General features: G+C 37.7%; 1 protein-coding gene across 2 annotated transcripts in view; it reads right to left on the reverse strand.

Annotated features, from left to right (window-relative positions):
* RELN (reelin) overlaps positions 1-25908 on the reverse strand; it is a 514773-nt gene that overhangs the window by 15013 nt on the left and 473852 nt on the right. For both annotated transcript variants that reach the window (XM_037001388.2, XM_073238979.1), the window contains exons 47-60: positions 24034-24174; positions 22628-22805; positions 20975-21168; positions 17312-17568; positions 13768-13922; positions 12492-12706; positions 10151-10328; positions 7792-7967; positions 7536-7642; positions 6206-6448; positions 5456-5631; positions 2111-2184; positions 1113-1274; positions 188-345 (exon numbers count right to left, since the gene is read on the reverse strand). In XM_037001388.2, the coding sequence (XP_036857283.2) occupies positions 188-345; positions 1113-1274; positions 2111-2184; positions 5456-5631; positions 6206-6448; positions 7536-7642; positions 7792-7967; positions 10151-10328; positions 12492-12706; positions 13768-13922; positions 17312-17568; positions 20975-21168; positions 22628-22805; positions 24034-24174 (2414 nt within the window). The remainder of the gene's footprint in view (positions 1-187; positions 346-1112; positions 1275-2110; positions 2185-5455; positions 5632-6205; positions 6449-7535; positions 7643-7791; positions 7968-10150; positions 10329-12491; positions 12707-13767; positions 13923-17311; positions 17569-20974; positions 21169-22627; positions 22806-24033; positions 24175-25908) is intronic.

The following is a 25908-nucleotide window of genomic DNA, read 5'->3' on the forward strand; positions in this document are numbered from 1 at the left end:
GAATATAGTATAACTTATCCTTGATAATTCATTATGAAAATAAACCACTCCGAGATCAGAGAGTGTATCATCCATCCCAAATCCTTCGGACTGTTTCTATCCATTTGCTAGAGTCCTTTGGATATGTGCTGGGCTGAGGGGAACCTCATGGTCCCTGGGATCAAATGCAACCGTGTGGGATGCAGACCTTGGAAGCTTTCATCGCAGATGCAGACGGCGCCGGGCGCGCAGTACCCACGCCCGCTGCACAGCTTGGGGCACGCCTCGCCGATGTACACGTGGTCGATCGCCCAGCTCTGCTTCTCCGTTTCTTCACCCTTCTGGATCCAGCGGAACTGTGTTGCACTGAAAGTCCCACAGAGGACAAAAGGGATTCAGGAGGCTGTTGTTTCCCCTGGCTGTGTGCTGTCTCTAGGCCTGGGAATGGGGACTACTTCTGAAGAAAGGGCCTCCCAAACCTCTCCCTGAGGCCCTCGATTGGCAGAGGTGAGTGAGTTGTGCCCACCAGACTCTGGGCATATACCCCACAGTGCCCTTCTGGAAGCTTGTGCCTTCTCTGCAAGTTTTATGTGAATTTCCTGTTCCACTCTGTAGTAAATCTGTGCCCATGTTTCCTATAGGAGGGTGTCATTTTCCAAAACTGAGCAAAATGAATGCTGCTCCAGGAAGACTGCTTTCCGTATGTTTATCCTGTGGCTTTGTGGCACCCGACCGGCCTTACACCTGCCCTGTGGGGACGGTCCAGGAAGAGCAGCGCAGCCTTTGGGAGTACAGAATATTAGAGCAGACACAGTGCCAACTCCAGGTCTTTGGGCATCTGTGATTCGGGACCCGTGACTGAGTCTGGCCTGTGCTGTGGTATTTAGTCAAAAGAGAATTTGGGATCTGTGGATCATTTACAAACAAGATCCTATTTCTTTCTATTTCTACTTGGACAAGCAATTGCCATTTTGGGGCATGCCTTGGTGACAGGAGGGAGGGAAGAGGGGGAGGGTTCGAGGGCTGCAACCAAAACCCTGGCTTCATTTTATCAATTGTTCTCTGCTCACTGCACAAGCTCTGGAGTGACTGCCAGATAACCCCCACCAAGTGTACCTTAGTACGCAACCTACCTGGAGGAGACATGGTCAGGCAGCTGAATGGTGATTCGCTTCCAGCTTGAACTGTTGACAGCATTGTAGATGGTGGCTTCATGGAACTGGAAGGGGGAGCAGCCGATGCTGTTCGAGGAGGAAGGAAGGCATTGGGTCTGAACGAGCTGCCATGAATCAGACCTGCAGAAGCCAGAGGCTGTGTTAGACAACTCTTAAGGGAAGTATATGACCTGTCTAAATCAAAGTTGTGCTGTGGGGTTGGGTTAAATAAAGATATTTTATGTAAATTTCCCATTTCCTATAAATTTCTGCAATTACAAACAGTGGAAAGGAAAATTGAAACCATTTCACACAAGATATAGTCTAACTCTTTATAAGAATGTGAATCTATTAACAGAAAACAGAATAAAATAATAGTATGCATGGTGTCATTTTCCAAAACTGAGCAAAATGAATGCTGCATTCTAATGGCTTCCTCTCACTTATATTGTTACTAAAAATATACCTGGAGTCAACTGACCAAATTCTCTGTCTACCCTAGCTTAACTCACTATAATTCATTCTTAACATTGGTGGTGAGAGGCAGGGTTCTCTGCACCCTAATAAGGTAACTGCACTCTGGGATGTTTTTCAGTACTTTAGAAATATGATGCTGGCTGAAGCATATTCCAAACTTTCATAGATTTAAATTATTTTAAAGTTGGTTGAAAATGAGCAACATGAATAAAAGAGACTTCTACTTTGAGGACAAATGTAGTGTCTTACTTGTTTTAAAATATAAAGTTTGCTGACTGTAGTCTAATATGAAAATTGCTTTTCCTTGGTTTGAAGGAAAAGTCTGAAAATAAGACATGTGCAAATTTTATATGAATGAAATTTATGCATATAAAATACACATGAACTGCCACTTTTAATACAAAAAACTTGCTTCTCTGAAAGCAGTAGCCTTAAAAATGGACTGCCATTTGAATTGTGTATTCAAGCTTAGAGAAAATGTAAACAATTATTTCACAAACCTTGCATCCTTAGTGTACTCCAACATCACAGAATGAAGGTCACCACAAGACGTGGCTTCACAACCCACCACGATCTAAAATGAACACAAACAATCAACATGTACTGGCCAAGACTAATATCTAACATTATTTAGAAATCCCACCTCTCTTTGTTATGACTGACAAATAGTCAAGAAATATTCAGAGAACCTTTTATAGAGCAGCCTGCCTGGAAACCAAGAATACATTCATTCCAAGGTCTGTTAAACACATCCAACTGCATGGAGATGAGAATTAAGATGCAAAAAAGTACTATTTCTATATATTTAATTATTTTGGAATAATAAACTGGCCAAAAGGAAAGTAACATTTAGAGAATTAATGGAAAGAAACTTGAAGTATCAATGGTTCAAAACATTTTCATTGATATCCTAAATTCCTTGTGATGCCATACTAAATTTCTATTTATAATCACAGCAGCAATTTTAAATTACTTAATATTCATTCTCAGACTTTTTCCATTTCCATATGAATAAAAGTTTTCCGTATTATATGTAGTTAAATATTTGTATCATCAATAATGTATAAAAGCTATAAAAATTTGGTGATTCAAATGTAATTGCTAATCATCAATTTAATCAAGTCCTATTTTAACACTGATACTATGGTAGGTTAGTGCTAAAATTTCAAGCCATATACTCATGAATAAAACAACCTGATTTCAGAGAGAATAAGAAGTGTATTCCAATAATGGAAGTGGAAATCATAAAAGGTACAAATAAAATGCTGTGGTGCTTCACAGGAAGGAGAGATTATATTTGAATGATTAGAAAATAATTCATAGGAAGTGGGACATCTTAATTATTCCAACCACAAAAAAGAAATAATTATGTGATGTGATAGAGGTGCTATAATGGCAATCATATTACAATATATAAATGTATCAACTCAACATAAATTAAACAATTTTATAATGTGCACCTTAACTTTATACAATGTTATATGTCAAATATATATGTGAGCTCGCCCCTGAGGATTTGGGAGAGTCTGAGAGGCAGAGCTAGAGAAAGACATTTAGGTGAATGAAGGAGTGTGAACAAAGACATTGGTGGGAAAGCACTTCAGCATGTCTAGAGTACAGCCTGTGGTATGTTTTGGTCCAACTGTAGAATATGTGGAATCTTGGGAGAGAAGAAGAGAGAGATCAATTGAGTTTTGCAGACCATGACTTGAAAGGCTAAGGCAGGACTGGAGGGTCATTAAAGTTTCCTGAGCAGTGGAATGATATGCTTGAAGCTGTGCTTTGTAAAGATCAACCTGTGCTGTTGAAGACAGGTAGGAGTAGAGAGAGGTTACAGCTGGAAAGACTAGTTAATGGATTATTGATTTAATTAGGGACAGAATAGAGGTAGTAATCGTTCAAACAGAAGATGCGATGGATACCAGGAACATTGGAAATTAGAATTAAAAACATGCAGTAACTGATTAGATGTGAAAATTGAAATGTGAAAAATCAAAGACAACTTTAAAATTTAAAGCTGACGAATATGTGAAAAGTAGTGCCACCAACAGAAACAGGAAAATCAGAAAGAGGAGTTGGTATGGGGAGGGAAGATTTGAAGTTCCTCTTAGACATGTTGAAGAGAGATGCCATTAAGGTAAAGGTATAGAAATAAATGTACATCAGCTTTTAAAAGTATTAAATTAAATGTTGGTGAGACAGTCAAAGTTAGAAATGTGGATTTGGGAGTTGGTCTTAAATATATAGTACCTGAAACCAAAGGATGAATTCTCAGTGGTGAAAATACCCATGGCGTGAGAAGACAGCTGAGAAGTACTGAGAACTGCACATTTAGAGGGCTGAAGGTAGAAGAGGGGCTGAAAAGGAATTAGAAGTGGATATCAAGGCGGTAAGAGGAGAACCGGCGAGAACCCAGGAGCGGAGGGGAAAGAGAATGCCATGGGCTGGAGAGGCAAGGACACAGTGCCAAATGGTAGAGGGAGGAGAGAAGAGTCAAGGAGTGGGTGAAGCTGTTGAGTACAGTGTTGAGAACATCAATGGTGACTTTAAAAAAATGCAGGTTTAGTGATACTTTAATTATTGAATTTCTGGGGACAAACTTTTTTAAAAAAATGAAATAGATTTGGTTGGAGAAGAAAAAGTCCATCTCTTCAGTTCTGGACTGACAGAGGCAGCAGCAGAGGAGGCCCAGTCAAGTCCCTGAAATATGCTGACTTGATGTGGGCCCTGTGTAGGCCAAGTAGAGGGAAAACCTCTTAAAGGCCTAGAATCAGAAATGGTATGACATAGGATCTTGAACATCCTGCATATCCTTCATGCCACTAAGTTAAAGTAAGTCCTTAGAGAGTAGAAGCATTTGGGAGGCTTGCATCACCCACCTTCCGGTCTCTGAAGGAGAGTTTAACAGAGCTGAGAAAGAGTGAGCACCCTCCTACCCTTATTTCCAACACATCTGCAGACGTTTTCATCTTGCAAACCTGAAACTCTTCACCCATTAAAGAGTAACTCCACATTTCCTTCTTCCACCAGCTATGATACATGTTTATTTCTGCTAGAAGGGATTCTTACTATTAACCATCATTGTAGCATATCTTTTTCAATGAGGGTATTAGAACAACTGATGCCTGTCTTTTAAACGATCTAGTAATAAAGTGCATTTCTGTAATGCCCCCCCACTGCTGCACCCTTTTTGTGTTTTGCAATAAGAAAGACATCAATTGATACTGCTTTATCTTTCTCTCTGAATATCTATTAATCATCTCTTATGCCTTCCCTTCTACCCTTCTATATGAATAAAATATGCACTTAAAAGATTTGAGAGTCCTTTTGAAATCTTGAGGATTTGATAACTTCCAACTAGGCTTTGTGTTTGGAAGTCAGAGACAAAAGCAGAATGGAAAGATAATGAAAGGGATAGATAAAGAAGCAAAATGGCTTGCTGTATGAAATAGGCAGAGTAAGAGAAAGAGGTGGAGAAATGGGGGTAGCAGGGAGAGAGACACAGAGAGAGACAGAGAGAGAGAGAAACTAGGCAGAGGCACCTATTTGAGCTTTTTATTTCCAAGGTTTGAGAAACTAAACTCAAGATTACATGAGATATAATACAGTTATATTTCCTGCTATGTCCCAACATACTCAGATTTTACCTGAGTAAAATTATTTATGCTCAAATAATATTTTCTGATGAACTGTTTGAAAAAGATTACTTCTTTTATTCATAAGATAAAGAATCTTAGTGAATTCAATCAGTCATTTCCTTATAGTTCTTCAAATAAGCATTCCCCTCCCCATACCCCAAATATAATGCCATATTTTGCTTTTAAGAGCCACTTCCCCTTCCTTACTTTAAACTGCATCATATATCCTGGCTGTATAATGAGTTCTCTGGAGGAGAGAGCATTGTGAGTCTTGTCCTTCTTTTTATTTGGCCAGTAGAGGTGGAAGGATGGATTGCCACAGAATCCTGCTGTCCTTACTGCATTAGGGTAAAAACTCCAGTTTTCTTCATGGGAAGTACCTTCTGTTAAGGTAAATTGGAAGCAACATGGTATGTTACTATCTTGAACTGATTGGTTTACTGTTGAATTACTTAAATGTCCATGCTCTAGCTTTTTGCTTATCCTTTAATATTTATTTTAATTTTATTTTATTGGTATAATATATAAATTTGAGTTGAAAATAAAATTTTGAAAAGATTATTAAATGCTAGTATAATGATTACCCAACTTTCAAAATGTAATTGCTTGTCTGGGTGACTTGCACCACTACAAAATTCTTATTTTAAACCAGTGCAATGTTTATCTCATGGTGCAGGAATTCATAAAAAAATACTAGAATTATTTTAGGATATTGAAATTTCAAAATTATATTTAGCATTAGGCATGTTGTCTTTAACAGGATTTATTAGATTCTTAGTTGACATTTCAACAAGCAGCCAACCTTGAAGATTTACAAACCACTGGGTAAAATAATAGTTAACATTTGTTGAGCTGTGATTATGTGCTAGGCATTCTTCTAAATGTTTTTCATGTAGACATACAGACATTAACAGACACAGGCTCACAGGAAAGACAGTTGAATGTCTTGTTTCTTACCGTCATCAAAAGTGTCCATGAGTTGACTGGGATTGATTTCTGCTCCACCAATCAAAATGTTGTCTAGTGCCCACTGAGCACGCTCCACCCCAGATACCACAAGTCCATTGCTAATCACAAAAGGCTGCCACCAGCGAAGCCGAGTGGTGTTGGTGAGCGCATCCTCGGGAAGAAGTATGTAGTCATGTCTAACAGAAATGTATTTCTGGAAATCCATCTCATGGAGCAAAGTCCAGGTAATCCCTATAATAACAAATATACCATATAGTAACTTACCTGGGAAAAAAAAATCAATAGTATACTGCAACTACTGGAAGCTTCCCAGAGAAATCTCCAATCAGGAAATGAGAATTGATTGCATTGACTTTAATGTAAGTCATTGTGATACACATTGTGTCAAAATGAGGCTGATGATAAGAGGGGAAGGGTATTTAGAAATATTTGGCCAAAAATAAAAACTCTGAAATAAAAATGTTATATTTTCTGCTTTTAAAATTTTGTTCTGGATTGCTATGTGCATTGTTTTTCATAAATAATGAGTGATACCCATGTTTTGCATGCTTGTGGACAAGAATTCTTAGTACTAAAATATAGCTATTATTATAATTCTATACAGTTTTTAATTTGTTGGACTGTCATGAAGTTTGTCTCATTAATTGATAAGACTATAAGTGGGTTGTCTAAATTACTGAAGAAAACACTTCTTGAGTATCCTAAAATATCTTAGGCCCATCTATTTATCTGCTATTTATTAATAATTATATCTATCTTCTAAAGCTGATTTTCTAAAGACCTCCTGGTTGTTGGTCTGGTTTTAGCTTCTTCAAGATAATAAAACAGAACTGTCTTAAAAACAGTCTATGACAGACTCATGAATTCAGATTATCTTCTTTCATAATAAAGTTTTCTTGCAGATTTATTATGTGCTTGTTCACACAAAAGCTTTTAAGAACACATTAAAATGTTTTGAAAATTATCTTACTCGGAACACTATGTATTCCGAGTAATTGTTTTCATTGTATTGTTTTGTTTATAATCAATTGTATTGTTTATAATCAAGCTTCAGTTAAACATAGAGATTTTTTTTTATTCATAATATTTGGAGCTTATTTTTTCATGTGACTTCTTTCTAGTCTCTTTTTGGTAGATTTTGCATAACACGTAAGTCACACATATGGAACATGTAATGCAACTGAGATCTGTAGCTTTCTCTCTGTGATTTTCAATATTCTCATTGCAAAGTCAGCAAAGTTTGCAGAAACTTTTGTGAGGGGCACTGGGTGGGATTTGGGAACCTGCTCCAAAGTGTGGCTTAACCCCTGAAACGTGCCTCCGTCGGTAGAGTAGTCCAACAGCACGCCTTCTTTCCGGCAGACGGGCCGATGGCAGGAGGTCATGTTGTTCTCACTACCGATGCGCCCCCAGTATTGCAGGAATCTGGATGCAAGCACATGTTACTCATCAGAATAGTTAATTAGAACAAAGAGTCTACCCAAGTCCTGGCTAACAACTTCTTCCACAAATGTGTTCCTTACTTTGGGGCCAATTTGCAATGCTCTGATAAAAATCACAGAAAACTGACGTACTTTGCCCCTCGCAGATCCAAATCTTGAGTAGTAGCTTGTCTCACAGTGGAGCCCCCAAAATAGAGGGCAGTTTCCTCAGCAAGAATCCCACACTCAGTACAAGTACTTCCACCTTCTAAGGACATCCATAACTCAGGCTTTATTTCTTCACTGTCAAAACGTTCCTTCAGGAAAGTCTAGAAAAAAATAAGTGGATGTGGGTTACAATTTCAGAAAGTAACTATGGAATTACACCTTGGACTTTAGCAAAATAGAGCTGGTTAAAATGCATTTCCAAAGGTACTTTACAAAAAAACAAGGTATCTCTACAATGTGCTTCATTTAAACTGCTTAAATACATGTTTAATCATTGGAACCTGAAGTCTAGAAAGAATCTTCAAATAAAACGATTGTAAAGTTGACTGTAGCAACACTCTTATTTGTGAAGTCACTTAAGCATATACTCCCTAATATATATTAGTATAGTGTATAGAAGTAGTATTGTAATTTATTATATTAGGAAATGTGCACAAAAAATGAAAATTTAGGGGAATAAGATAAAAAAACAAATGTTCTAGCACTTCTTTCCCTAACATTTCCCAGTGGATTGTCTTGTTCTCCCCTGGAAGTATGTGCTCCTCACTTTACAGACTGCTTTAGGCAACCAGGACCCTTAGCTCCCAGCACAGAGTGAAGCTGGGATGTCCATATGGCTAGGCAAGGACATCCGAAACCAAAGGTTTCCTTCCATGTGAAGTTAAAAGAAAATCAATCTTGGAAGGCAGTTTGAAAGACATTTCATATATTTATCAGGGCCAAGATTTAGAATTATAGGGACAAGTACTCAAAATATAGAAAAAAATATTTTCTCTGGGTCTCTAGTTTATTTTTTTAACTAAGAATGGCCAACAATTAGGAATAGTCTATTTTCCAAAGAGAGCTGATAAGTAAAATATTAGGATTCATTATGGCTACAATTTTTAAATAGAATTATTTCATCTCCTCACATCATAGTCAAGATATTGATTTTCTATTCATTTTGTCCATAGTACATTCATTTTACATTGGTTTAGGCACAATTCTTTTGTCCATTAAATGATAGAAATAAGAAAACAATTTGTTATAGTTGCAATTGAAGTAACTGTATACTGAAAAACTATACTTTTCACTTCTTTAGGAGAGTTGTCTAGTTGTATCTTATTGTTTAAGATTATTTCAGTAGGCCCTTTTTTGTTCAAACTTGAAACATAACCATCTCTATAGTTAAAGACATGGAGTTATGTGTCAGTCTTACCTTATCTCACTGATGTTAGCATATAAATGCAATTTTTAAAATGTAGGTTTACATGTAAGAATATAAGAGTCTGAAGACCTGCATCATTAACCATGTAAACTCTCATTAAAAAGGTTGGAAACAGAGTTCATAACATAGATTTGCACAATTTCTTATCCAAATGAGGAATGCCAATGGAATGTACATGAAAGAAAGTACACTTTTTTAGTTTATTCATTACCTGTGGCTATATTTCTCATGTTATAATCACATTTGATAATAAATAGACTAACAGCTTCAGACACAGGTGAGTATTGCTCCAATTTTATTATTCTAATTTACCAATTCAAAAGTTGTTAAAGTATTATAGAAGAACAAAATGACAAAATAAGTTTTTAAAAAAATTGAAGTACAGTTAATAGAACAGGTTTTATTTTCCACTTAGTTTGATTCCAATCACTTGTGCTTTTTGGGCTTAGTCATTTTCCCATTACTGTAATAACCAATGCACTATATTTACTCACAGAAACAGAATGTGGATATGGCAATTGTGTTAGGCAGTTCCATTTGCTTTGCAAATTAAATAATGATATAATAGCTAAAGTTTCCAAGAATGACTTCTCTATTCTTAATATACAACCACATTTAAGCAGTCAGCAAATCAGAACATTATATTTTCTGATAAAAAATTCAGCTACTGGTTAGTCCTTTTTGAAAATTTGTTTCTTTGTGGTAATGCATCTACACTATTTGCTCTATTTCATAACAACAACAGTATTCTCCTTTAAACAGTACATCTACTAAAAAGTGAAATAAAGAAGGCTTAATATTGACTTTAAATTAAGAAGCTGCTTTAGAAACAGCTGAATTTTATGTTCTTTAATCCATACAGTCTGATTTATTTTAGGAATGGGCTATTAGAGCTTGATTCCAATATTCTTGTATCTAAGAAATCTAAGGCATATTTTTTAGTTTCCACCCAAAGGATTTATTTACAGGGGTTCCCAAAAAACATTGTTATAAATTACTGGTCTCACACTTGTTGGTTCTTAAGGCATGGCCTGCAATGCAAGTACATGGGGCTTCTATTCCAGGCTTTATAATTACCTTCAGCATGTGAGTCAAGTAGCAGTTGGGTCCAGAGTGTCCTGGATCACAGATGCACTGCTCCTTTAAGCAATCTCCATGGCCCCTGCAGTTGTCTAAGCACCCAGGGCCCAGGTAGAAATTATCGATTGCCCACTGCACATCTGAATACTTCTGATAGAACCTGAACCTTACTGGACTATTAGCAACATAAAAGCAAAGGAAAGAAAGACAAAAGTTAACTTTATTCAGGTCCATGTTTCTGTATGTGTATTCAGTGCTCAAGATGAAAAAACATTTAAGACAGTCTGATAGGATGAAATGGGTTAATAAAAGTTTTCTGACTGCCATCATCTTCCCATTTCTAGTAATGGAAATGTAAAGCCAGTTTTGTGTAAATTTTATAATGTGTGAGCAATCTTGTAAAACAAAATAAAAATACAGTGAAATATCAATTTCAAGCAATAGGAACATTTAAAAATACAAATCTGTAACCTTCATAAACCTGGTTGCTTATGAACTGGAATTCAGTCATTGCGTCACAATTTAGAATCATTAATTGCATTCCTGAAATCGAACAGAAGGTGAGTGGATCTTTTGACAGAGCCTTGTTAGCACACACACAGCTCTCAGATGGCTGGGAAACAGCAAGTTCGGAATTCCCCGGAGGTAATCAATATTCTCAGAGTAACTATGCTAATTAGAAAAGAATTTTGAAAGGGTTATATTAAAGGACAATTTCCTTGAGACTGTAATTTCAGCATTGTTCTTCTCTGTCTTCTAGGGAAAATATGTCTCATAATTAACCTTATATTAAAATACACGGCACTTATTTTGGTGTAAAGAGCCCTAAGTGCCTGAGGGAACTTTCTGGGCTAATGTAAATGTTCTGTACCTTGTTTATGTGGTGGTTACAGAATAACCAATGGTAAGAACTCATTGTGCTGAACAATTAAGATGTGGGCATTTTACTGAATGTAAATTACACATTCTTATTTAAAAAGAGAGAGAGAGAATAGGAGGGAGAAAATGAGGCAGTGACATTACGGTGGCTCCCCAACATCCGTTCACTGCAGATGAGTTATATGAGATAATCATCAAATGTAATTCCCCTACCTCCTGACTAATGCATTCCTGAGCTAATTTGTACCAATGGGATGCAAGGAGCTAATGGCTCAGGCTTGGTTTGAAAGAAAAGCAACTCTTTTTCTCTCCTACGGGATGTAAGGATGCATTCTGCTCCACTTTTCTGGAAGCCGTCTATGTTCATGAGGGGAATTGGTCTGAAGCAGAGTGTGACACCCGTATGTGGACAGTGGAGCAAAGAAGAAGAGTAAGAGAATGAGAAATAACAATGCCTTTAAGACATCTTTGAGCTTGTGAATCCACCAATTCCAGAGGCCACTTCTATTTAGATTTTTTCATCATAAAGTACAGTTCATTTTTAACTGAGTCAATTCTAATTTTTTTTTTCTGTCACCTGCAGCTAAAAGCATCTTGATTTAGTTTCTTAACATGTTAATTGACTAAGCCCTTTAGTCGCTGTTCCAGGAAACAGTGAGTGGTCATGTAGTAAATGATACCTATGGGGCACTGCAAGAGCCATGTGTAAGCACCTTATAAAGGCTCTTCTGTCTGATCATATATCATAATTCTTTCACAAGAAGGTTCTTCATTTATCCAGACTCTGTGATGCACATGGTGGACCTACACATCAAATACTTTAATGTATTTTTTTCCCTAATTTTACAGTTGAAGGGAAATCTTTTGAAATTTCCTTAAATTAAGTTATTCACACACTTTTCACATGACAGTTCAATCATCTCAGTTCACCACTACTCCACGCTTATTTCTTCTCAGTACAGGTGCAGAACACAATGCTTTGGTAAAGACAAATGAAGCCTACAAACCACACTTACAAACAGCATGAAGATTTAGGGTCTGTGCAAATAGCATGATGAGGCAGGATTTGCTCCTGGCTCCATCTGTCATGGATTGACAAGGCAGTAATGTGGAGAGCATATGCTGCGGGGGGTGGGGGGGGCACAGTGTACAAGGTCCCTAAGGTAGCATACACCTTTTCACCTGGCTCCAAGGCCATGACTATTGCTCTGTCCCCATTTTCAGACACTGAGGTGTGGAAAATGGAAGGGCCTGTTAAGGCCCATCTTGACAGGTCTGAGGATTACAACTTGAGGTCTCCTCACGTTAGCTCATTATGCAGGTTACCAATTAGAGGATCCTTAAAGTTAGGGAGGAAGAGAGCATTTTACCCCCAGTCACACATAGTTTCAGGCTCAATAACAGTGTCCCTAATCTGCTTCTGGATGCTTGGAACCAGGCTTTTTAATATTCTACTTACTTTCCTACTAAGCTTTCAGGGAGTGGGTAGGTAATCCTTTTCCATCCTTTAGTTGGGAAAAACACAGATGGCTGAGAAACACTCCCAGAGCATTTCGGGTCTGCAGGTAAGCACTGAGGGACCAGATAATTCCAGCTCACACCAAAGTCAGTAGAGTACTGCACATGAATTTGATTCTGGGCAACTTTTTCAGACACTTTACATCCAACAGAGATCTAAGAAAGAGAAAAGCAAGATGATTAAGGTATTAAAACCATCTTAGACATTTTTGCTCTAAGGACTTGGCAGAAAGGAAATTGCTGGTCACTTGATTGACACTGTACTATACCCACCCTCTATTTTCAGGTTTGTTATTTGTTCTGCTGATGGATAGAGGAGTTGGCATGGTTGCCCAAAGTGACGACTTAGAGAAAGTGCCAAATACATTGTGCAGGGAGTTTGGAAAGAAGCTTAAGCCTGTGCTTCTGCCATGGCTGGCTGATTGCCCTGGAAGGCCTGGGCTTACTCTTACAAATTGTTGTTTGTTGTGCTAATGGTCTGGCATGTCTATTTGGCAGAAAGCTCAACCAAGAAGGATTGCTAACAGTTTTTCCAAGTTTACTATTTTGCCATTCAATTTATGACTCTCAATAAATCACCTCCAACTACAAGTAAGATGCAATGAAGTGATAACAGAAGGTGTTTTTAATAAGGCACAGAAGGCTTTGTGGATGCAGATAGCCAGAATGTGACATTTGTTGCTAATACAGTGGAACTGAACTAGACAATATACTGGTTGACATAAAATAAATTAGTTGACATAAAATCTTGGCCAAAACTGATGTTGGCATTAATACTAATCATGCCTTTGTTTCCTATAATTTTCTTACTCCAGAAACATCAAAACGCTCTTGTATAGAAAAGTACATATAACCATAATAGCTTTAATCTTCTCATAAAAGGAAAAAAATTGCAAAGGTCATATAACAATAAAAACTCAGGGAATTGAAATCCATATTCTATATTTTTATTATCAGTGTTTTGCTGTATCAGTATTTAATCCTGAGTAGAAACACATTTACTCTTATGGAATGTTCACCTGGGAAAGTTCAGAAATAAAATACTTTTAATTGTTAAGTTATATATAGTTGAGATGTATATTACCTTAATATTAAATTTTATTTTTCAAAGTATATATTAAGTCAATGAAATATTATATGATCCTCCTATAATTTTTTTCTTTTTTATATTGCTAGTATGTGGTTATTCATGTAATGGAGACCACGGCATTTTCCACCTTGAATTGCATGATCCAGCCTTCAGTGGGAGTCAGGTCATGGGTCACTGCATACACTTCTCTTCCGTCATGACTGCCACAAATCATGACACCATCAGGGGAGTCGCAGAATCTTTCTACTGTGCAATCATCATGGAATAGCCAATGCTCATTCACTTAATGAAGAAAAAAATTATTAAAAATTTATGACAAAAACACTTGGAGCAAATTTTCACTTTAAGCAAGATCTGGAATTATTTTAAGTAGAAGTGTCTTATAACATATTACATCAATCCATAGCACACATGATATAAGGGGGGCACGGGGAAGGCAATACAGCACAGAGAAGACAAGTAGTGACTCTATAGCATCTTACTGTGCTGATGGCAGTGACTGCAATGGGGTGTGCAGTGGGGACTTGATAATGCGGGGAAATGTAGTAACCACAATGGTGTTCATGTGAAACCTTCATAAGATTGAAAATCAATGATACCATAATAAAAATAAAAAAGACAGACTCTGGGAAAAAACAGACAAAAAAACATATTACATCAATCCAAAGACAAAACACTAGTGGAAGCCCATTGTTTTAGGAACATGAATACTGGGAGATTGCGATATACCTAATATCTGATATCAGTCTACATTTGGAAAAAAAAGAGTGTATTGTATGTTTTATGAATGAAAAGCAACAGAAAATGTATATATTTTTTTCTGATAGATATTTAACTTTTTAGGCAGGATGCAAAGGAGAAAGAATTTTTAGTAATGTGATAGGGAAGTGAGTTAGCTACTTTTATTCAAATTCTGGTAATATTGTCTAGTGAATTAAAAAAAAACTTGTAATAATCAAACTCATAGAACCAGAGAGTAGAATAGTGGTTACCAGGTCTTGGGGCAGAGGGACACATGGAAAGTCTCAAAAAGTTTCAGTAAAGCAAGATGAGTAAGTTCTAGAAATCTACTAACAACATAGGGTCTATAGTTAACAATACTGAACTGTATACTTAAAAATTTGCTAAGAGGGTAGATCTTATGTTAAGTTCTCTTATCATAACAGAAAAAGAAATATTTAAAAAAAAAGAGAGGGTTTGGGAGGAAATGTTTAGAGATGATTGATAAATTTATAGCCTGGATTGTTGTGATGATTTCATGAGTATATACTTATAACTCATCCAGTTGTACATAATAAATATCTACAGCTTTTTGTATGCTAATTATACCTGAGTAAAGTGATTTTTTTTAAAAAAAAGCTTGTAAGAATCTACGGAAACTTAAGTAGCAAGATTATGACTTGGTTAGTTCAGAGTATATCATATTGTCTCTCTCTCTCTCTCTCACACACACACCCGCCCCTCACAATTCCCTTTCTTTTCTTCAAGAGCTGTTTTGACATTATGATTATATTCCCAAAAGGCCAGAAATTAAATATATACACAAGCTGCATCTAATTCACGATATACTTTGATTTTATAGGTCCACCTTTTCTCTGAAAGTTTCCTGGTTAGCTGCAGCATTTACAGTGGAGATGAATGGGTACAACCGGAAGTTTGGGGCCACTGTGCAAGTCACAGAGTTGGAAGGCCTCTAGGGGTCAGAGAAGAGACCAAACAACTTAACTGGAATTCAGCTTTCACCTGTGTGGCCTCCTTTTCATTTTGTCTGAACACAGCACATGCCTATAGACCAAGCAGTTTATCTCTGGGATTCAAGTGGCTACCACAATACCATTATCTGTTAGTTTCATGCCATGTGATTGGGGCTACATTTAATCTTAGATAATAGGACTCAAGAGTCAAAGTACACAGAAATTTAAATATAGTAAGAGTATTCTAAGTCAGTTTATTATGGGGGTATATATTTTCTGCTAGAACTCTGTAATCCTGATGAGAAAGGGCTTGCATTAATCAACCAGCATCAATCTCTTCTGCAATATCAGAAACTACTTTTGTAAGTAGATATTGCAGTTTCTAGGAACATCATTTTTGCATTTCTGGAAGTAGCTGGAAAATTTGTTTCTTCAATTGTATGTCACCAATTAAACCTTAAGTAAAAAAATCTGTATTTTAGGTACTTGAGAAAATAATCTATATTTGCTTTTACTTATACAGAAGCAATGCTTAAATTATTCTCTGATCATAAACTCACTTAAATAAATCATTACACAGGGAAAAATAAATGAGTAATTTGGTAAAGTTCTGACCCACATCTATATAAGCAAATCTTCTCAATAACCTTTTTCAAAAAATAAGAATACTTGGTAGTGGTGAGAACATTTTAAGCTTTTTCTCCTTAAAAGTATGATTGTATTATGTATTTTCAATTATACCACTGTGCCATATGATATCCTAACATGAATTAATGAGGATAATTCATCTAAATATTCAACAATGTCAAAATGGTAAAAAAGTTATGATGAGTATTATACAGCTATTACAATTATATTTTCAAGGATACTTAAGGATATGGAGAAATGATCAAGATTTAATTCTGAATGAGAAAAGCAGGCTCCAGATATGTACAATTTAAGATTATAATTTTGTTAATGTTTATTATATAAAGGCATAGAAAAAAGAAAAATACCAATATATTGATGATAGCTATCCTCAGGTGATTTTTATTTTCACTCTCATGATTTTCTGTATTTTCTCAATTTCAAACATTGAATATGTATTACTTTTATAATAAAACATTAATAATTAAGTATTTCAAATTATTAATATTCCTCAAATTTCAATTTTTTTCAGCATAGATTCCAGTTCTCTTGAGGTTATCAGTCTTATTTATTGTAAAATACATCCAGATTGTCCTTTCTATGCAAGATTTTAGTGCCGAATTGGGCGTGACACAATCCCACTGTATGATGAATCTATAGTGGTTTATTGTTTCTGTTCTCACTATTCAGGTAACACTTGCAGTGTTGGCATGAGATGTATAATGAAACATCACTACGTTTCCCTGAAGATACCATGTTTCGTGTGGTATAACCAAGGATGTGGTATGACAAAGCCACATAATATAAGACATCACTTTAAAAAAAGGTGACCAGAATAGCATCATGAAATAAAAAGAAACAAGACATTACAACAAGAATAGGATGAAGAGAAGCTTCCTCATTCACCAGGAGTCCTGCGCAGCTCCTACTGAGAATGAAGGTAACAAGTGATATCTTGGATACTCTGAAACATGAAACGCTATCACAAACATGTCTGCCATGTAGCAAAATGAAACACTGGTCTTTGAATATTAGAACCAGGAAGTGGTGGCTTTCTACCCAAAATAGGAAACAGAAAACAGAGAAGTGAAAAGTTTCTATGAAAAGGAAACTATCCTATCAATGCAATCATAGAATTCTATCTATGAAAACGTACTTGCTGCTTGAAGGAAATAAAAGATGGTTACAATGTAAACCAGGAAGACTGAGAGAAACAAAAGGGTGAAACCCCTTCCACTGTTTCTGAACCATTTGAGAATCTGGAGAAGGTACCCCGTTCCACTCTTTTGAAAAGACCCAAATCCGAACGCATTTCCACTGGATTTTTGTTCAGCACGGGTGAGGCCGTACCTGTCGTTTTGTCCTCCATAAACATGTCAAAGGCAATTCTCCCCACAGGGCCGGCGTCCGCGGGGGAGCGCTCGTGCTGGGGCACGGGGGCGCTGCTGAAGGTGTCCAGCATGACCGTCCTCTGGTCGGCGGAGCCTGAGATGAGGACATTGTCGAGGGCCCAGTCGTTCTGATCCAGGCCGTCGTGCCTGGGCTGCCACCAGCGGAAGCGAGTAGCGATCTGTTTAGCATCGGGAGGGAGAAGGATATTCACAAATCTGCAAGACAGTGATGGGGAAACACTAGTCAGATGTCTCAGGCGAGTAAAAGATTTACAGCCAGAGACACGATATTATGAGTCAGTCTTTGCATGTTGACAAGGTGGTAGCTGCACTAGTGGGGGTAATGATTTAATAATATGGTAACTGTTGAATAACTGTTCAAGTATGTTGTATACTTGAAACCAATATAATATTGTATATCAATTGTACTTAAATGAAAAAAATATATCAATAATAAAAACAGATACTGCAATTCACATGGTTAGTGAGCTAAAGTAATTTTTAAAAACCATGATAAACTGGCTTGATTTTATGAAGTTTCAGGACTCCCTGTATTGGGGAAACAGAACATGAACCAATTCAAGCATCCTGGAACTATTCTAACCATTCCTGGGCAGGCCTTAGAGGGACTTTATATAATTTTCTGCTTGCCCAGGGGCCCTTCTGCATCTGTAGGCCTAGGGTATACGTACATTGGTCTATTGACATTTTTTTCTGTTACCTAGGGGTTGCTTTCACACGTGTCCTTCCCCTGGCACCTTGATTTCATTTTTCTTTGGTGAATGCCAGCAGTTTGCTTGGAATATGGACACTGGATTGTGGCAGGACATTTAGGCTCTTAACCTGAGGGCACCAGGCTCTATGTAGTTACTTTATCAGTTGTCTGTGGTTTGACACTGTCTTTATGCTTTACTGAAAACATTATACTAAGAAATGCTAAGTGGGAGCCATGGGCTACCAAGTCCAGGATGCTGTCCCTAACTTAGTCACCATGGACAGACATGGCTCCACGCTCCAACATGAACCTTAACTAGCTAGAAATAGGGTCTAAAATACGCTTCAATCACAATTATGCATTTAAACCCCAAGAATGTATCAAACTCTTTCACTTGCATTCACAACTCATGAAGTCTGTTGGGGAACGTAATATTTCCTGAGGCTTACTCTCCTTCTGCATGAAGTTTCCTCTATCTATGCTAATCTACCTCCCTTTACTTCCAAGGCTTCCTCTCGGTTTAGTGTTCCAGGATGAGGCCCATCAGCCCACGCTTGTCGGTGAGACCCTGAAGCTGAGGGCTGTGACGACAGTCCCTTTAGTTTTTGTCCTTCACACTGAAGAGAGTTTGTTATTTTAGTGTTGTTTACACAGAACCTCCTTGTGGACTTTATTTTCCCTTCCTGTTCTCTCTTTTATGTCTTCCGCTCGGTACAGTGACCAGGAGAGCAGGCAGCATTACAAAGGAGAACCAGGGGAGATCCATTTGGAGCTAGGGTGCTTTTGGTTGGGTTTTAAATACTTTTGTTGGTTATGTCCATCATCTTATGTAAGCTCTGAGCCATCATAGTTGAGTGGATGTCGGTCTTAGGGAAGGAAAAGGAAGACTGTGAATCCTAGACCCTCATTTGTGTGGTTACTGGCAGTTTGGGACTGTCTTTAGACAAACAATCTTTTGCAAAGTTCATTTCCTCAAATATCTCAGTTTTGCAGCTTATCTGCATCCCTCTCATCTTTTGGCATGCTTAGTCAGGTCTTTCTATAATTTATCTCCATTCATTTGGCATGCTTAATTAACATTTTAAAATATATTAGATAATAGAAATCTCTCTGTATCTGGAGGGACACACAATCATACTTCTTCATCCAGAGCATTAATCTCCTAACTTTATTTTCCTTTCCGATTTCTAAATTAGTTTCCTTTTGCTGATAAAAACTTGACTACATTTTATAAACCTTTGGAGTAGAAATTTATCTAAAACTGCTGAAAGTTTAAATAAATTGTGACCACTGTTCCTACCTCTGTCAAACTGTTGCTCCTTCAGAGAACTAAGTGGATTAAACAGCTATGTTTTTATGCTGCAGAAACATAACTTCCTTTTTTCTGTCTCTTATGCTGTTTAAGTGTTCAGGAACTCACACGTAAAACTTTTTAACTTCCTCCATAAAAACCAAGGGAACAGTTCACTTGGCCTGTTATCTTCTACTAATAGAAGCATGTTTTTTGCATCACTACACTGGGTACCTCTGAACTTATATTTAAATTCCTTTATTGGCTTCCAACTTGAATACAAGTGCAGGATTTAAAACTTTTGCTTGTAGCAGAGACTATTGGCATTTCCTCTTTCCCTGCTTCATCCTTCATAGTCAGAGCCCATCTTCTTAGTGAGGCTAATAGTCACCCAGAATAAAGATGAGCTGAGGCTCCCTTGCATCTGGCTGTGTCTCTGTGGCTGGTATCTGGCTACTGGAATGACAGCACAGTATGGATAACTGGTAGCAAGCGTCCTTAGGGAGAGACAGCACACCCTTCTCGCCCCAGCCTCCTTCCTGCTGGCCGGCTGTGGAGGGGCTTTTGGGCCATGAGAGGAGGTTGTGTGTTGAGAGTCATCGATGTAGGACCAGGCAGAAGGAACCAGGGTGTCAGGTGTTTGTGGAGCTGCTGTAGCTGCCCTGGGCTACTTTCTTCTGCTTCTACTTTATGTAAGGAGGCAAAAAACACCTTGTAAGTTATTTTGGGGTTTCTGCCATTCACAGCTGAACCTACTTTTAGCTGATACATTGAATTTAACTTACCATTTACAGGATTCGTTGTTTACATTTTACCTGATTTTTAGCTTCTACCTGGCTTGCCAGGAATTGAGAGATTATCTGTTTCTTCTTCTTTTACTTGGTGCTTTTTTAAATTCTGTTTCTTGACTGGGCTGTATTGCTTCTCCCTCTCTTCCTGTCTGCTCCCCTCTGCTGTCCTCTCCCCCAGCTTCTCCTTCTCTCCTTCTTTCGTCTTTACCCTTCCTCCTCCCATTTCTCCTTTTCCCACTTCAATTAATAACGCTTTTTTTCCTTTTTAACAGCTTTTTTGACTCTTCTAATTGGTCACATTGATTTTGCTTTTGCCCTTCAAAAATATACATATATTTTTAATGACCCATACAATGTATTTATTCAGTGTTTTCTAATGAGGAATGTAGAAAATATACTCTAGGCTTCTTAAGGATATTTACATTCTATTGTGTTTTTTTTCTAGGTCCCAATTCTCTAAAATGACTAAACTCTATCTATCTATCTAATCTATGTATGTATGTATGTATGTATCTATCTATCTATTGAAATAACTTGCTTTTCTGTTTCCATTTTCCCAAAGTGTTGCTGAAATAAATTATCATATACTTATTAATTTATGGGTTTTTGCACTGGGTCTGTTCATTATTGGCATTGTGATATTCTGGGATTCAAAAACTAGTTTTTGAAATAAACACCCAAACCAGCTGTTTATCCAGTTCAGAAACTTTATCTTCATGTCAGTCTCAGAGGTGTTGCCTACCCATCAGTAGGGTGTGGGTCCCCTGTGTGAACCCTGTGTCTACGGACCCTTACTAGTTACTGGAGATAAAACAGAATACAAACCCAGGTTTACTGTACTGGTCATAGAAAATTTCCATCAGCAGGTTCCAGGTAATGCCTCCATTGACAGAATATTCCAAGAGAACACCTTGGTTACGGTTGTTTGGTGTAATTAGGCATCCATACATGAAGTAAAATTGGATAAACTCGGCGTTGGTGAGGTTTAGATCCACAGTGACCAACAGTCGACTGCAAGCCTAAGGGAAAGAGCAGAACACAACACAACATGACAAGGGAGCATGACTGCACGAGGAGCTGTAATGGCAGGTTACAGGTTTTCTCTGGCTTGTGTTCTTTTGATGATTCTTTTGGAATACAAGTCACATGGTATTTTAATACTGATTTTCTTATAATCTCTCCTACTGTACTGCTCCTAGCATGGTCTCTAGCACACAGTGGGAACTCAGCAAGGATTTGCTGAACTTAGAAATCTCAGCATTAGAACTTACAAAGGGCAATGGACTCTAAGGAGATTCTCTTCTATTTTCCTATAAGCAATAAGGGAGTTGGAATGAAAGTAACTTGTTTTTTCTTAAACTATTTCTAGTTATTAATGGATATTCATTGGATTTTTTAAAAAGGCATTATATATTAATAAAATAGCATGTTGAGATGACTACGTCAATGTGAAGTTTAAAAATGACTGCATCTAAAAACTTCATATAATTTAATTATGATCAGAGACAACAGTTGCAATGCTTTTTATTTAAACTTTTATAGCTGATTTTCATGTTATCTATCTTAATTCACTATCTTAATTTCATGTTATCTATCTATCTTAGGTAGATTTTTCTTAGTTGAACATATAAGGAAAACTAGGCCTCTTAGAGTTCCACCTAAGCTAAGAAAAGTCTGGTAAACAGGGCCTTCTTAGTGTTGATGAGTATAAACATCTTAGATTGTCACTCTTGAGCTAAATCACTGCATGTAAATAAAGTACTTCATTGGCTCAAATGCAAACTCTATAGAAGGATATGGTAGGGAAATAAAGGACAATGAACTTGTAATTTTTAAAATAAATTGCCTATGGAGGATATTTGTGGTATTGGGGAAAAGCTATTTTTAAATAAATCATCTTTGGCAGCAAAGTAGAATTACTATAAAACTTCTGAAAGACATTTTCTAACATTGCTGTTGTCATTCACCAAATAATCTGCTATAAATATAAATGTCTAGGAATTACTAACAATTATCCTTTCTTGGAGAATTTGTAGAAAAGATGAATTATTGTTAATAAATTCAGGAAACGAAGCTCATTTTCCAGATTTTTGGCTCTTTAAATCCCAAATCTGTTGCAAACTCAAGAGTTTTCAATTAGAGCATTATCTAGATGGAAGACCTTCATACATCTTTTGTACAACCCATGTTCTTCCAGGGTAGAGATTCATTTAAGTCCTTTTTTTAATGTGTATTTAACTATGTCTTATGCTGACACCACCTTGCATAATCAGATTGTCTCAACTGATTTGTGATAGGAAAATATTGGAAATAATTGGTATTTTCTGATTTGCATAAAGTTGCAAGTTCACATCAGGGTTGTGCATTTAGAGTATTTAATTCTGCATCTTGATCTGCCAATTAAACTTCAAAAGAGACTCAAGATTTTGGGGGGAACTCAGAGGATGCAGAAATGAGTAACCAGCAGCCATCACTTACCCCGCTGAAATGGAGAGCCATTCCTGAAGCCACAGCTCCACACACAGTGCTTAATTTCCCTCCATTCACAGTCAGCCAGTTCTGGTTGGACGGAGCTCTGTTGAAGTTGTCTTTGAGCTGGATTGGAAGGGAGGCTTCTGGCTCATCACAGTACAGGCCACCCCACTGCTCATCGCAGCTGGATGTGGAGAAAGAGAAAGGACAATTCAACATCAAAGAAAGCCTCCACAACTGTGTTCTCAAATTAGTGAAGCCAACTCTTTCTCCTAGTCCAGGATGATGAAAGGTTATTTATTTCCACAGAGCTTGCCAGAATTCACCTGCTCTCCTTAACAGTGCTTAGGTTAGAAATAAGCTGTAAAGTAACTGCCTTTAAGCTTACCTAAAGTAGTGACTTGGGCTTACAGGTGGAGAGAAAGAAGCCACTTCAAAGAATTTGCTAAAGCTCTGTCTACACGACACAGCTCTGGATGGCTGACAGACAACTGCAGCTGCCCACCTACACTGGTAGGTCCTGGGAATTTATGAAATGGGTTTTTAAAATAGAAGCTTTGGGCTAATTAGGAATCAAAGAGACCATGTTCCAAACAGTGGGAGGTACTTTGGATGGCATCTGTCATCTCAACCACAGGACTGATTTCCCGTTCAGTGGGGGGAGAAATATGAATATAGGACTACAAGGCTCTGGGGTGTCTGAGGTCATCCTAGGCATGGATTGGAATCATTAATCAAAGGAAAGACTTCCCAGGTGTATGGAGATTAATGGAAAAGGGACTAGCAATTCTCATCAGCATCTTCATTCCTATTACCCCATTGAACAGAGTAATATATATTTTTAAAAAAGCACCAGAAGCCTGCAGTACACAACACACACGAGCACTTTATTTAGATCCTCTCAAAGATGCTATGGCTGTCTAAAACAGTAGGCCTTTCTATCAAACACACCTGGTAAACTAATCAGACGTTTATAACTTTCTTATGCAACAACATGGGAATACCAATTAAACCACAGCAATGAATATTATTACATCTATTAGACTTAAGTGAGAAAATACTTATGATGTATTACTATTCTGTTGGAACAAACTGAACTCGTGAACCTCTTCTCATGTCCTTTTCAAAGCTCAGGTGTATCACAGAAACACAGAAGGAAATAAAATAAAATGAAATGAAAATCAATTATAATTCAGCCTCTCCTGACAAGATAGCTGTCATTCAGTTCCTAACCTCTAAGAATGAAGATAAAATATCCAAAGACTCCATAGTTAGCACAATATCAGATTTCAGGAAAAGTGTATATAACCTAAGGCAGCTTGGGAGTGATTCAAAAACAAGTTTCAGAAAAATGTCCTGCCTGAAATGTGAGTCAGGAACTTTTGACAGAAGGAAAAGAAAGACCCACTTACACACAGCTTCCCTGGATGCAGCGTCCATGTCCACTGCACATGTCAATGCAGCCGTCCCCGATATAGACGTTATCTATCGCCCATGTCTGCTGCTTGTCAAAAGGAGCTGGCTGATGCCAACGGAAACGAGTGGCTTGGGACCTTTGAAAAAAAAGAGAATTATAATGAAGTATGTGGTGGAAAAGGGAAGGTGTTCTGGTATATCTGAACACGTGCATGGAGACTGTAACTCAAATGCACATAAACCTCTACGCCTGTTCTGAAAAGAGTGTCCATTATTGCAATATTCTATGCAAAATTTTGATTCACAAAATGAAATGCAATAGCTTGAGAATATGTTTTGGGATGATGATTTCTGAGCCTTATAAAAACAGACTGTAACAGAAAACTAAAACTGATCCTAACACCAGTAGCCTCAGGGGAACAGTGAGCCCTGATTTTTGTGGGGTAACTGTTGTGGAGTGACTTGAAGCACTGCTGCTAACTTATATTTGCAAATTAGGAGAAGATGGCTGTCCTTGAGCAGCCACAACCCCTCTGCATTTGACTTGGGAAGCAGGATATGCGCTAGATTTCAGCTCCTACTTTCTCCTGATGGCCAGACACTTTCAGCCATTGGGCTTACTGACCACCTCCCACAACATTCGTGAGGAAGCCTCACCATGAAAGCCTTAAGGAGACAGTAAGGGTGTAAATCAGAGGGATCAGTGAAACCCTAGATAACTAGACAGAGAAAAGAGAGAGGATAAAAAATAAGACTGGACTTATGAAAAAACTGATTTCAATGCAATATAAATAAAACCAAAAGGGATTCTCTCATTTCAGAAGCAGAAATACATTTGATCATTTATGCAGTTTTGGTGTCTTGTTCAGAAACACAAATAAACATGTTTTCAGAGACACTAGATGGCAGTAAAATCCAGACAATGCCTGAGGCTCAAGCGAGTCTGAACAAAGACCAGAAGAGGAAATGATTAGCCAAAGCAGATTCTGTTTTATGGCTTCATATACTTTTGTCATTCAGAAACTGTTCATCGCTTGATGGAGAGATATCTGTTTTAGACAGGACACAGGACTAAACAACAGCAAAGATTTTATATTTTCTAGTTGAAGACATGTATTCTAAGGTTAGAAAACAGAAAAGAGACCAGACTAAAACCTGCCCTCTGAAAATAAACAGTTCAGATCGATTATTAGTTTACTGACCGTCTAGGCACTGATTCTCCACAACCCTCCTTGCTCCCCAGCTCCCATATGTTCCAGCAGATAAATGTCTACCAAGTACCCTCCTCCCACTTCTACTGCATGTAACTTCCACCCCAAACTCCTTCTGGCCCACTTGGCCCTGCTGGAGCTGGGTCTAGTCCTGCCCCTGGGGCACACACCTCTGGAGCACTGTATTTTTCCCTCAGGTCCCAAAGCTCATCAAACGCTTCCCACCTTTGGCCAGCACGCTTCTTTCCCTCTCTCTCTGCTTGGGTCACCCCTGTGGGTCCCTCAGATCTCTGAGGAAGTGTGAGGCCCTCACAGAGAATTTTTCTTTCTGATCTCTTTAAAAATTACATTTCTCTCATAGCAAACTGCTCTTCTTTTATAGCACTTATCACAATTGTAGTCAGATATTTCTTTGCATGTATATTTCTGAAGTGTCTGTCTCCTCCTCAGAGGAGTAAATTAAAAGAGCCAGGTCATCCCTTTTTGTTCAACACTATACACTCAGCGAACAGCGCCTAGCACTTAGTAGGTGTTCTACAGGCTCAGGAAGTTGGTGTCTGGGAGCCATCATTCTCCCAGCCATGCAAAGATGTCCCCCCATGGTTGTGAACTCAGTGGCTCCAAGGATTGGTTAATTTTTAATGACTTGAGTTTATTAAT

This window comes from Manis javanica, chromosome 6, assembly GCF_040802235.1.
Source record: "Manis javanica isolate MJ-LG chromosome 6, MJ_LKY, whole genome shotgun sequence".
Classification (NCBI taxonomy): domain Eukaryota; kingdom Metazoa; phylum Chordata; class Mammalia; order Pholidota; family Manidae; genus Manis; species Manis javanica.